Source organism: Salmo salar, chromosome 12, assembly GCF_965601325.2.
Source record: "Salmo salar chromosome 12, fSalSal1, whole genome shotgun sequence".
Classification (NCBI taxonomy): Eukaryota; Metazoa; Chordata; class Actinopteri; order Salmoniformes; family Salmonidae; genus Salmo; species Salmo salar.
In genome coordinates this window covers 69402493-69416951 of record NC_138302.1, presented here as the reverse complement: position 1 = coordinate 69416951, position 14459 = coordinate 69402493, and the positions used below count along the sequence as shown (strand labels likewise).

At 43.0% G+C, this 14459-nt stretch overlaps 1 protein-coding gene across 1 annotated transcript; it reads left to right on the top strand.

Annotated features, from left to right (window-relative positions):
• Positions 1–4341: 4341 nt before the first annotated feature.
• Positions 4342–10885, top strand: LOC106565668 (G-protein coupled receptor 61). The gene is made up of 2 exons (XM_014133018.2): positions 4342–4713; positions 7102–10885. The coding sequence occupies exon 2, from the start codon at positions 7301–7303 to the stop codon at positions 8687–8689; it is 1389 nt and encodes a 462-aa protein (XP_013988493.2). The 5' UTR covers positions 4342–4713; positions 7102–7300; the 3' UTR covers positions 8690–10885.
• Positions 10886–14459: the final 3574 nt, after the last annotated feature.

Sequence of the window (14459 nt, the reverse complement as noted above, 5' to 3'; positions counted from 1 at the left end):
GACGTCCACAGGTGGGGGTTGTGCTTACAGCCCAACACCGTGCAGGACGTTTGGCATTTGCCAGAGAACACCAAGATTGGCAAATTCGCCACTGGCGTCCTGTGCTCTTCACAGATGAAAGCAGGTTCACACTGAGCACGTGACAGACGTGACAGAGTCTGGAGACGCCGTGGAGAACGTTCTGCTGCCTGCAACATCCTCCAGCATGACCGGTTTGGCGGTGGGTCAGTCATGGTGTGGGGTGGCATTTCTTTGGGGGGCCGCGTAGCCCTCCATGTGCTCGCCAGAGGTAGCCTGACTGCCATTAGGTACCGAGATGAGATCCTCAGACCCCTTGTGAGACCATATGCTGGTGTGGTTGGCCCTGGGTTCCTCCTAATGCAAGACAATGCTAGACCTCATGTGGCTGGAGTGTGTCAGCAGTTCGTGCAAGAGGAAGGCATTGATGCTATGGACTAGCCCGCCGTTCTCCAGATCTGAATCCAATTGAGCACATCTGGGACATCATGTCTCGCTCCATCCACCAACGCCACGTTGCACCACAGACTGTCCAGGAGTTGGCGGATGCTTTAGTCCAGGTCTGGGAGGAGATCCCTCAGGAGACCATCCACCACCTCATCAGGAGCATGCCCAGGCGTTGTAGGGAGGTCATACAGACACGTGGAGGCCACACACACTACTGAGCCTCATTTTGACTTGTTTTAAGGACATTACATCAAAGTTGGATCAGCCTGTAGTGTGGTTTTCCACTTTAATTTTGAGTGTGACTCCAAATCCAGACCTCCATGGGTTGATAAATTGGATTTCCATTGATTATTTTTGTGTGATTTTGTTGTCAGCACATTCAAATATGTAAAGAAAAAAGTATTTAATAAGATTATTTCTTTCATTCAGATCTAGGATGTGTTGTTTAAGTGTTCCCTTTTTTTTAGCAGTATATTTAGATTTGTTTAACACTTTTCTGGTTACTACATGACTCCACATGTGTTATTTCATAGTTTTGATGTCTTCACTATTATTCTACAATGTAGAAAATAGTAAAAATAAAGAAAAACCCTTGAATGAGTAGGTGTGTCCAAACTTTTGACTGGTACTGTATATATACACACAAAGGTTTAGGGACACTTAGAAATGTCCTTGTTTTCGAAAGAAAAGCAAATGTTTTGTTCATTAAAATAATATCAAATTGATCAGATATTCAGTGTAGACATTGTTAATGTTGTAAATTACTATTGTAGCTGGAAACGACTGATTTTTAATGGAATATCTACATTGGCGTACAGAGGCCCATTATCAGCAACCATCACGCCTGTGTTCCAATGGCAAGTTGTGTTAACCTTTTAAAATGATTAACTTGGATTAGCTAATTGAGCATTAGAAAATCCTTTTACAATTATGTTAGCACAGCTGACAACTGTTCTGATTAAAGAAGAAATAAACTGGCCTTCTTTAGACTAGTTGAGCATCTGGAGCATCAGCATTTGTGGGTTCGATTACAGGCTCAAAATGGCCTGAAACAAAGAACTTTATTCTGAAACTCATCAGTCTATTCTTGTTCTGAGAAATTAAGGCTATTCCATGCGAGAAATTGCCAAGAAACTGAAGATCTCGTACAACGCTGTGTACTCCGTTCACAGAACAGTGCAAACTGGCTCTAACCAGAATAGAAAGCGTAGTCAGAGGCCACGGTGCACAACTGAGCAAGAAGACAAGTACATTAGAGTGTCTAGTTTAGAATAGACGCCTCACATGTCCTCAACTGGCAGCGGCATTAAATAGTACCCGCAAATCACTAGTCTCAACATCAACAGTGAAGAGGTGACCCCGGGATGCTGGGCTGTTATTTGAAATGGACATTTTTTTTTTGCTTTTCTTTCAAAAACAAGGATATTCCTAAGTGACCCCAAACTTTTGAACAGTAGTATATATATATACAAGAAGCTGGTTCATGTTTTTTGCATGCATGAGAAGCCCTGTGTGTTACACTCATGTTTGAATGTGTTTTTTTGTTTGTGCAAGTAATTGTATTTTGGTATAAGTAATTGCAAGATTGTATTTATGAACGCAGTTGATATTTGTGTGTGCGTATTTATGGCTGGTTATTATTGTCTGTGGGGGCTGTGGGGTTAGCACGCTGGCCTTTGCTATTTCTGACTGGGAATGTAGAGTCTATTTTCAAGGTTGTCATGGAAACCATTGTATTTGCAGTGGCAGTGATTGGTGCTGCCAGGCGAGCAAGAATCTGCTATTTCTGTCATGAGTCAACACCTGACACACACACACACACACACACACACACACACACACACACACACACACACACACACACACACACACACACACACACACACACACACACACACACACACGCATGTACAAATGTGCACACACATGCACAAAGGCACACGTGCATGTACACGAATGCACACACGCACAGACACACACAATCACACACATACTTTATCTTCCTCACACACCATTCTAGCACAGCCTTATTTTTAAAATCTCTCTCCATCTTCTCTTCCAACAGTATTAGAAATGGCCATAAACACTGTGTCACTACTGTGAAACCGTATCTCTGCAGCATAGTGCTGCTGGTGTGGTGAGAGGACACAGTGTCTGTGTCTGTGCTCTGGTCCAGCCTGGCTTGTTTTGTGTTTAGAGTGATGACATGATGAAAGTCGTTCAACAGGAAGAGAGACGGGTGCAACCATCATCAGATGATTAGATCACATAATTATGTTAGCATCGGGTTATTATGACAATGCAGAACATTATGATGCATTTCCATTCTGTTGTCATCAGAGGATACAATGCTGAGCATTATCTGGCCTTTCAAGTATTTCCATATGAAATGTAAAAGTAATATCAATGTATTTCAATATGATCCGACCTTTGCTAGCAATAGACTGGTGTCATCAGTGCCATGATTGAACCAGCCAGAGTACAAATTCAAATTTAGGGGAGTTGAAAACTGGGGTGCGAATTACATAAATGCTAATGTGCATGAATGACCATCTGCATCCTTTAAACGCAAATTAAAAGCACTTAGAACCCAGCAGCAGCTGTAGACTCATTGCATTGAGAAATATTGCCTGGCAGGGTCTCCATTTCATTGTCTCCCATAGACAGTAGAGTGGAGATGATCTGGCAGTGCAATGAGAGGGAGTGTTTATGAAAACGTCCATCAGCCACTGTCTTCCTCATTTCAACGAAGATCACCGTGGCAACTTGAGATTAATGCTGCTGTGTTATTCCAGTATGATGGTCTGGATGGAATGGGTGCTGATATCTTAACTGAGGACCTGAGCTAATTAATGCCTCTTTGTCTCAGTTGAAACCATCATGTGAGAGGAATCAGAGATTTTTATTGGTAGATGCAGTACAACATTTAACTTATTTATTTCCTTTCTGCCTTCTGACTTGTTAATTGATTGGTTTAACAAATAAATGTATATGTTCTTGTGTGCTGGTCTCCTGTTAACCTCGCTCTCTCCATTAGGAAAGTTATTTGGGATGGCTCATCTCTACTTCCATTAGCTTGTAAGAAAGCGTAGATTTGCTCAAATGTGAAGAAATGCTGGACAACTGTAATTTGAGGATTTAACAGACAGAAACCTGTGCACAAGTGAGAGTGGTGTGATACTCAGAAGACTTTGCAACAATCTGCCCCTCCAAGGCCAGGAAGCTTGTTAAATATCATCCTATCACTGTTCGTTCTCCAAGTCCCTGGGCACTGGTCAAAACATTAATCAAGGTTGTTGTCGAGACTACTTGGGTCAGTGTGAATCGTATTTATTAGCCATATCTACCATTTGAAACCACCAGTGGCCAAATGTACAGACTTGGGGGGGGGGGGGGGGGGGGGGTCATTGAACTTGGGTGGAGTACCAGGTTCCACTTTATGGTGATCTTCACACTGATTCCTTTTCCCTCTGTAATTATTGAAACATTTCTTCATAAGACAGGTTGAGTAAATGTTTATGGGGCATGTGGGTATGTGCCATAGAGGTGCATTTGAATGGGATTGATAAACCATGAGAAAGGTGACACAACAAAAGGTCACCAAGAGGTCAAAGACTCTGGGCTAGGTTCTTTGTGTAATGGAGCGTTTATGAAAAAACATATTTTTCTTTTGTCCCGAGAAACAAAACAAAAACCCAACATCTAAATAAGCCATGCTGTTTTTCTCTATTTAACTCCATTAATTTAACATTTAACCCTCTGTATGCAAAATAAAAATGATAGCCAAACTTCAGGGGCACTAAGACCCAGCAGAGAGGTGGCTCTGGTCCTATGCCTATGCCTCTGCCTCCCTCTCCATCTCTGCAGTCACTGTGTGTGAGTGTGCAATAGAGAGGGAGAGAGTGAGTTTATATGTGTGTGAGTGTGCGGTTTACATTAGCAACTGGAGGGAGACAACATTTGCTCCTTTTCTTTTTTCTCTCTCTCTCATCCCCTTAAATCTATCACTGTCAACCCAGCTACTCTCATCCGGAAAATAACCGAAAGACGAGGCAAAGGCAGAGGAGAAGAGGAGCAGGCTGATAAAGAAGGGGAGTGCCATAGCAGCAGTCAGCACCATACACAACGCATGCGGCTGACTGATGTCTATCCTGCATCCCAGCACTGGGAGCTAACCAACCAGCTTTATATCCTTAAAGAGCAGGACAGACAGCAGGCTACATCATCACAAAACCTGCCCTGATCCAGGTACACTGTGGGTTTCTGTCTCTCTCTGTCTGTCTGTCTCTATCCCTCTCTCTTTGTTTGTAGTTCTATCTTCCTCCACTAATCCTCCATGAATGTAGAATATATTATGTGATCAAGTCTTGATACTGTAACATGGTGTTGTAATGTTGGGCATGGGTTGGTCCCTTTAGACTGGGAATGTAATAGATGTGTTGTCCCAATATGCTCGGTATGCACTTGCAGAGTACACAGCACTGGAAAAAGGTGTCTTTAGAATGACACTCTGTCCTATGTATTCCTGCCCTTTTCCCTTCTTCTTCCTCCTCCTCTTTATCCTCTTCCTTCCCATCCTCCTCATCCCCCACTCCAATACAATGATAATTGCTTTTCTTCCATACGCTGGGGCTCTCTTTTCTCAACAATATCACATACAGTTTAGGCCTATGTGCTGTAGGTCTGGTCTTGATATGTGCTGTAGGTCTGGTCTTGATATGTGCTGTAGGTCTGGTCTTGATATGTGCTGTAGGTCTGGTCTTGATATGTGCTGTAGGCCTGGTCTTGATATGTGCTGTAGGACTGGTCTTGATATGTGCTGTAGGTCTGGTCTTGATATGTGCTGTAGGACTGGTCTTGATATGTGCTGTAGGCCTGGTCTTGATATGTGCTGTAGGCCTGGTCTTGATATGTGCTGTAGGCCTGGTATTGATATGTGCTGTAGGTCTGGTCTTGATATGTGCTGTAGGTCTGGTCTTGATATGTGCTGTAGGTCTGGTCTTGATATGTGCTAGCAGACCTTTAGCACATATCAAGACCAGTCCTACAGCACATATCAAGACCAGTCCTACAGCACATATCAAGACCAGTCCTACAGCACATATCAAGACCAGACCTACAGCACATAGGCCTAAACTGTATGTGATATTGTTGAGAAAAGAGAGCCCCAGCGTATGGAAGAAAACCAATTATCATTGTATTGGAGTGGGGGATGAGGAGGATGGGAAGGAAGAGGATAAAGAGGAGGAGGAAGAAGAAGGGAAAAGGGCAGGAATACATAGGACAGAGTGTCATTCTAAAGACACCTTTTTCCAGTGCTGTGTACTCTGCAAGTGCATACAGTGCATTATGGGACAGCTGAAAAACAGAGACATGAGATACTGTGTCAGGAAGTACGACTGTGCTAAATGGATACAATCAGAATTATTAGGCTACAACTCAACGTAACCACAGACTTAGAAGACAACCAGAATAACAAGAATATCAAATTCATAAATCAAATCAAAGTGTATTGGTCGGTTTTAGTAGCAGGTTTCATAGCTGAGGGCTGTGGGTGTGGCTAAAGTTGACAGGTGTGCTTGAGTTGAGTCTGTCACTCAACAGTCAAAGTGGGGGGATTGCACAATGAGGGACTTCAATTAAGTGCACCGGGCTATGGCCCGTGACATGAACGGGCTAAAGCGGTGAGGGAGGAAAGCCCTTCTCAAATCGAACAGTAGTCTGTGCTGCTCTGTTATGTTGTCAACAAGGCAGGCAGCACGCTGCATCATTCAGAAACATTTTCAATAAAATATATGTTAGAATTTTCAAACAAATTTTCATTGGGAAAGCAGATAAAGCTTTGATATCAAAGCAATCACCTTTGCATGTGTAAACACAGAATCCTATTAATTACTCCACGTGCTTAACCTAGACCTACATCACTTTTGTTTTGAGCCAACTTCGCCGTCGGCCCACACGGGGCACCTGGCTCAAGCCCGGGAGGCAGCCCGGTTCCAAAATGAATGCAGTCAACGCTAATCCAGTTCAACCGGGGCAGGCCTGGGACATTAATCAGATCAAAATAGTGCACTTTTCTGACAATGGAAGACTCTAATGCACCATCATATATCGCTGTATAAATCGATTGGGACTCCCACTGGGAGGTTTATTTGGGGGAAATAGTGTTTATAAAACACTACAGGGACGTTGTGGCTTGACACTAAACAGGAGACATAAAGCCAGGGGTGTGGTTTACTCTCTTATTCAATCTCAAAATGTTGCATAGTGGTTCAATTTACACAATACACAGAGATTGTCTTCAACATGTTGAAAACACATTGCAAAATGTCCTCTCCTTTCATCAGGAATTAATTAGGAATTAGTCCCTTCAAACACTGGTTTTGGATTAATGTACTGCCTTTGGATTAGTTTCCCACAGATTTGAGTTGATAAGAATTTTACAAACTGTCACCCTAATGAATTAATCTTAAAATGATACTGGTTGCCAGAGAGCTCTGACAGAGTTTGTGTTAGGATTATCTCATAAAACCACGTCCATCGGCAGAAAAACAGTTACATTGTTCTATTGTCCTGTGTCAGCCATTGTGAATTGTAGTAGCTAATGTCCTTCATCCTACTTCTCTCTGTTCCTAGGAGAAGGACTGCATTTCGGAGGTTAAGGGAGGTTGAGCATTCCCAGGATGACCCAGGCTCACAGGCCCCTTTTACAGAGCTGCTGCTATCTGACCTCCTCCCAGACTGGGCCTCTGGTTCCTGGCCCTGCTCCCTGGCTGTGAAGGATGGGTGATGGGCCTGTGATTGACAAGCTCTGTCTACCTTGTCCCGCCATCCAATGGAGCCGTTGTGGAACTCCTCCATCCCCTTCTCACAGCCCATGCCCAACACCTCAGCCTCTGAGTCACCTGAGAGCGGGGCTTTGTCCCAGTCACTAGCGCTGCTCGCCATGCTGCTCATGGACCTGCTGGCTGTGGTGGGCAATGGGGCCGTAATGGCTGTCATCGCCAAGGCCCCACAGCTCCGTAAGTTTGCCTTTGTCTTCCACCTGTGCCTGGTGGACCTGCTGGCGGCCCTGGTGCTGATGCCCCTGGGCATGCTCTCAGGCAGGGCCTTCTTTGGCGAAGCCCTGTGCCGGAGCTACCTCTTCCTCAGTGTGTGCCTGGTCACCGCCGCCATCCTCTCCATCTCAGCCATCAACGTGGAGCGCTACTACTACATCATCCACCCCATGCGCTACGAGGTAAAGATGACCCTGGGCCTGGTTGCCTCAGTCCTGGTGGGGATATGGGTCAAAGCCCTGGCCATGTCCGCCCTGCCGCTGCTGGCCTGGGCCTTACAGGGCGGGAGGACTCCTTTTCTGGAGGGTGTTGGAGTTGGGGGAGGGGGTGAGGGTGTCCCCTCGCCACCAGCTCAGAGTCACAGGCGCTGCTCCTTGCACTGGACAGGGGGTGGGTCGAACCGCATGGCCTTCATGGTCCTGTTCACGTTGGTGTACTTTCTGTGCCCGTTGCTGGTCATCCTGGTGGTGTACTGCAGCATGTTCAAGGTGGCGCGGGTTGCAGCAATGCATCATGGGCCTCTGCCCACCTGGATGGACACACCCCGCCGCCGGCGCTCCGAGTCGCTCAGCAGCCGCTCCACCATGGTGACCAGCTCAGGAACGGGCACGGGGACAGGGGTGGGGCGCGACACCCCTCACCGCACATTCGGAGGGGGCAAGGCGGCTGCAGTTTTAGCAGCAGTGGGAGGACAGTTCCTGTGCTGCTGGTTGCCCTACTTCTCCTTCCATCTGTACTCAGCTCTGGCATCTAGCCCTCCAGCCACGCTGGCCCCCCTGGAGGAGGTGGTCACTTGGATCGGCTACTTCTGCTTCACCTCCAACCCTTTCTTCTACGGTTGTCTGAACCGGCAGATCCGCGAGGAGCTGGGCAAGCATGTGCCTTGCCTGTTCCGCCGGGCGACAGAAGAGGAGGACCGACTGCCCAGCCGTGAGGGATCCATAGAGGAGAATTTCCTGCAGTTCCTCCAGGGCACTGGCTGCAACCTGGATCCCCAGGACTCCCACAGCACCTCCAGCCCAAAGGGAGAGGCCTGCCGGCCCCTGGCCCAGCCCCCTCAACCCATTCCCATCGACTTCCGCATCCCAGGACAGATTGCAGAGGAGACCTCAGAATTCCTTGAGCATCACCAGATTAAAAACAACCATATCCTATCAGACAGTTAGGTTTTGTATTTATTTGATGTAAAAACCAACACAAAAAGTTACTAGGATAACAATTACCACAGTAACATAACCACACTCTGGTTTACGTCACAGAGTATTACTATACAATGTTTTGATCTTTTCTTTTTGATTATATTATTCTTAAAACTCAAAGGTTGTGCAATGGGAAATTGACTGAGATTTTTGTGGAGTCTGTATTGTCCTGAATCACTTTTTGCAGCTTCACTTTCCATTCTGTAAATGCTGTAATGCTATGGAATTGATCTGATTTGAGTAATGTTCCCATTGGAATCATTTGCTGGGAAAGGGTCGTGGCATTTTTGGGAGAAAGACAAAATGGCACAACTGTAGCTGCAGAGAACAGGCTAATATTGCCAGTGATGCCGATATTGGTGTTGTTTGTTAGAATGACATTTAAAGATGTAATTCTTTAAATTCTTTACATACTTTTTTTTCACAACGCATTGATAGGGCCAGTATGTTATTAATACAGATATCTCAGTAAAACTTTATTTGGAAAGTCTATTTGTAGCTCTACAGACTATATACAGACTATCAGTAACATTTAAAGTAGCTATCTACTAACCCTAACTCTTATCCTAACCCTAAACTTAAACCTTAGCCTAACCTTAACCCTTATTCTACACCTAACCCTGACCGTATCCTTAGCAAGCAGTTGCTTATCAACAGATTGTTTGTTGATACTATGACCAGACTATCCAAATAAAGTGTGACCATTATCCCTTATGAGAATTCCCTTTTGGATTTCAAACCAAACAAGTCCTTGAGCAAAGAGGCTATAGATGACTTTCCTTCTATTAGCATACCTTAAACCATATCAGGTCCTATGACTTTCAGTAGACATCCACAAATAATGTATCTAATATTTAATACTGGTAGATCAATTACTTTTTGAGTAACCGATTTATGACTGAGCTTCTTTATGTAAGCTGCAGAACAAAGACACCAATGTTGGAGTGCAGGAAAGATGTTCAAAAAGATGACGTTTTCCTGATCCCTTTACTTCTGTAAAATATCATGACACGGATGTATAGTAGACAGTGAGTGAGTGGTCACTATGTCTCTACGATAAAGATAAGTTGTGCCTTTTAGAGATGATGACAGAGCTACTGTACCGTAATTGTGCCCTGGTTCTGATGATGATGCAGGTAGGGTATGAAGTAAGAAATACCATGGATCAGCCACCTGTTGTTGATAGGTAAACCTCTGAGCAGATACCCCCTCTCTCTGGTGCTTTTCCTTAACACATCTGTGTTTTCCCATAAGCAGACCAGGTTTGTTGTGACCACAGTTAGGATGTAGGCAATCTTTTCTTTACTCCTCCTAAACTACTTCTGGTCTGTCAGAAAAGTACATTTATCTATCATCTATCTACCGTTTAGATAGTACAGTACCCCTCAAATTGACATGGGAAGGTGTTCAGTACATTGGCAGATGTTCAGTTAAGGCAGGAGTATTTTTGTTAACTGATGCACTACGTTACATTTCTATACAATTCGATTTTGACAGTTGTCGTTCTACAAATGTAGCTGTGTTTTATGTTTGATTAAAAAAACTAATAGTGAGTTTAACTTAAGCTTTTAATTATTGCAAATTATTGATTATTATTAGGTATTATTGATTACTGTATCTTTTGTGATTAATTAACAAAAGACAATGGTGTATTCAAATGGTATACAGTAACTGTCTTTTCAGTGTGTGTTGATTAGCTGTGGAGCAACAGGTTGGAGAATATAATAAACCTAATTATATTTAACCATCCTGCTCCTCAGGGTTCTCTACCTCAGATACAAGATTGATTTCATTTGAAGGTCAGCACACAATGTACCGATAGAAAAGATATCGTGTAAGTCATGCCACATATTTTTTACTCTATGCTCCCTGGGTTGCTTTCTTTCTGCAGCTGGACAAGGACAGGCTGACAAAAGCTGTCCTGATATGGCTTTGTCTGAGAGGCTTGATATGACGCCTGCTTTACGTCTGCTCTCTCTGGTGTCACATTGTGAGGGAATTTAGAGTCGTTTGAGTTGTCCAGAACAGTACTGGCGACTTTGAGGTATCACCAGCCCTGTGAAACCATAGATGGTTAACGCAAGAGTACAAAATTAAATATTTCCTTTCTGGCTTCTGACTCATTTATAGATTGTTTTAACCAATAAATGTATGCCATCTTTATATTTTGTACTTTATGTTTGAATGTGTGCAGGTCTACTGTTAACCTCATCTATATTTCCATTAGCTTGTTAGGAATCATAGATCTATGTGACGAAATGCTGGATGAAAGACAAGATGAAGACGACTGTAATTTTAGAGTATTTAACAGACCTGTGCACAAGTAAGAGTGGTGTGATACTTAGAAGAGCTCGCAACAATCTGCCCCTCCAAGGCCAGGAAGCTTATTAAATACCATCCTATCTCTGTTCATTCTCCAAGTCTCTGGGCACTGGTCTAAACATTGATCAAGGTTGCTGTTGAGACTACTTGGCTCAGTGTGAATTGTATATTAGCCATCTCTGTCATTTGGGAGTCACCTGCAGTACCAGGATTTACTTTATGGTAACTCCTAACCTCAGAGAGGTCACTAAGGGGCTGAGTTCAGACTTAAAGTGGGCTCAGGAATGTAGTTCTTAACAAGCTGCTGGGTGGAGGGATACTTGGATCTCTCTGTTCCACCCACTCGCTCATCTTTTTCTATACTGTATATGGTTGGTGCCCCTCATTGCTTTGATATACCATTGAAAGAGGGGGAGATATGCAGTTAAAATACTGTAACCTTGGGGCAACATTTCAACTTCAAAGCCAGTAATCTGACCTTCAGGTAAAAGAAAACAGAAAAACAGTCACAAAGGGCACGATGGATACGTTTACATTTCACTCATTATATTTTGACAGTGATGGATAGACAGTGTGGAGGACAGAGTTTACCAGCTTAGGACAAATAGATACTGTTTAAATAATCAGCAGTAACACAATTTACAGTGTAGGAAAGAATATATTATTCTTTAGTTGCAATTAACACAAGAGTGAACGCATCAAATAAAGAGTAGAGTGAAGTTCAACAGATAAATCTGATTCTGTTGAAGAAGTGTAATACTATGCATGAGATGCCCTGTAGTTTTTTACCACTGTCTTGCTGCTGTGTGAACATACTACATTTATGTTGAAAGAGCTCACATCACACCTCATCCTCAGCAAAGGGCCTCAGTCAACCCACCCCCAGCTTCTCCAGGCTCTGCCATTCCCATGGCAACATATAACCACTGACATTTCTCAGTAGTGGGTGGTGGGAGGAGCTTCTTCTGTTGGAATCGTTCACAAGACCTGATATTTTCACAACCAACAATGGCTAGAGTTCTACATGAAATCACATTCAGGTTTTGTTGGTTACAATTGTCATGAGTTGTTTGAACTGTATGCACAGTAGTAAGCATAATGGATGTTGGTAAAACAGTAAACGAGTCCAGCTACCCACATGAAAAAATGCTACAGTTTACTACAGAATTCTATAGTATACTGTAGTATACTATACTTCTTACTATAGAATATTGTAGAACAGTTGAAGTCGGAAGTTTACATACACTTAGGTTGGAGTCATTAAAACTTGTTTTTCAACCACTCCACAAACTTCTTGTTAATAACAAACTATAGTTTTGGCAAGTCGGTTAGGATATCTACTTTGTGCATGACACAAGTAATTTTTCCAACAATTGTTTACAGAGATTATTTCACTTATAATTCACTGTATCACAATTCCAGTGGGTCAGAAGTTAACATACACTAAGTTGACTGTGCCTTTAAACAGATTGGAAAAGTCCAGAAAATTATGTCATGGCTTTAGAAGCTTCTGATAGGTTAATTGACATCATTTGAGTCAATTGGAGGTGTACCTGTGGATGTATTCCAAGGCCTACCTTCAAACTCACTGCTTTTTTGCTTGACATCATGGGAAAATCAAAAGAAATCAGCCAAGACTTCAGAAAAACAATTTTAGATCTCCACAAGTCTGGCTCATCCTTTAGAACAATTTCCAAACGCCTGAAGGTACCACGTTCATCTGTACAAACAAAAGTAAGTATAAACACCATGGGACCGCGCAGCCGTCATAACACTCAGGAATGAGACACGTTCTGTCTCCTAGAGATGAACGTACTTTGGTGCGAAAAGTGCAAATCAATCCCAGAACAACAGCAAAGGACCTTGCTGGAGGAAACAGGTACAAAGGCATCTATATCCACAGTAAAACGAGTCCTATATTGACATAACCTGAAAGGCCGCTCAGCAAGGAAGAAGCCACTGCTCCAAAACCTCCATAAAAAAGCCAGACTACGGTTTGCAACTGCACATGGGGACAAAGATCGTACTTTTTGGAGAAATGTCCTCTGGTCTGATGAAACAATTATAGAACTGTTTGGTCATAATGACCATCGTTATGTTTGGAGGATAAACGGGGAGGCTTGCAAGCCGAAGAACACCATCCCAACCGTGAAGCACGGGCGTGGCAGCATCATGTTGTGGGGGTGCTTTGCTGCAGGAGGGACTGGTGCACTTCACAAAATAGATGGCATTGTGAGGAAGGAAAATTATGTGGATATATTGAAGCAACATCTCAAGACATCAGTCAGGAAGTTAAAGCTTGGTCACAAATGAGTCTTCCAAATGGACAATGACCCCAAGCATACTTCCAAAGGTGTGGCAAAATGGCTTAAGGACAACAAAGTCAAGGTATTGGAGTGGTCATCACAAAGCCCTGACCTCAATCCTATAGAAAATGTGTGGGCAGATCTGAAAAAGCGTGGGCGAGCAAGGAGGCCTACAAATCTGACTCAGTTACACCAGCTCTGTCAGGAGGAATGGGCCAAAATTCACCCAACTTATTGTGGGAAGCTTGTGGAAGGCTACCCTAAACGTTTGACCCAAGTTAAACAATTTAAAGGCAATGCTACCAAATACTAATTGAGTGTATGTAAACTTCTGACCCACTGGGAATGTGATGAAAGAAATAAAAGCTGAAATACATCATTCTCTCTACTATTATTCTCACATTTCACATTCTTAAAATAAAGTGGTGATCCTAACTGACCTAAAACAGGGGATTTTTTACTAGGATTAAATGTCAGGAATTGTGAAAAACTGAGTTTAAATGTATTTGGCTAAGGTGTATGTAAACTTCCGACTTCAACTGTATACTGTAGAATACTATAGTAAATACTACAGCATTATCCGCACAATTTTTTTTTAGTAAATACTACAGTAATATACACTACAGTGAACAAAAACACCACACTTTTTAAACTATAATAAAAACGACAGTATTTCATTTTCATATGCCTTGCCCATTCTCCTCCCCCATATCACAGTTTGTTCTACCCAAAAGTGAGAAACCTACATGCCGAGTATACACCATTTATTGTGTTCCCTACAGGTTATAGAAAAGAGTAGTTCTGAACTATCCATTCAGACCCCAGTCCTACCTACCTACCTACCTACCTACAGGTTATGGAAAATGTGCTCTTTTAGTATTTCTACAGCAGGTTTCCTGAAGGAGAAAGAAGTGGAGGCTATGTCAAGGATTATAAAACAAAAACACTATAGTAAATACTACAGTAATGTCTGCAAAAACACTACAGTAAATACTACAGTATACTACAGTCCTCAAAAAAACACTACAGTAAATACTACAGTCCTCAAAAAACACTACAGTAAATACTACAGTAAAGTACAGTCTGCAAAAACACTACACTAATTACTA

Coding starts and splice junctions, on each gene's coding strand:
- LOC106565668 (XM_014133018.2), top strand. CDS start 7,301: ATGGAGCCGTTGTGGAACTCCTCCATCCCCTTCTCACAGCCCATGCCC.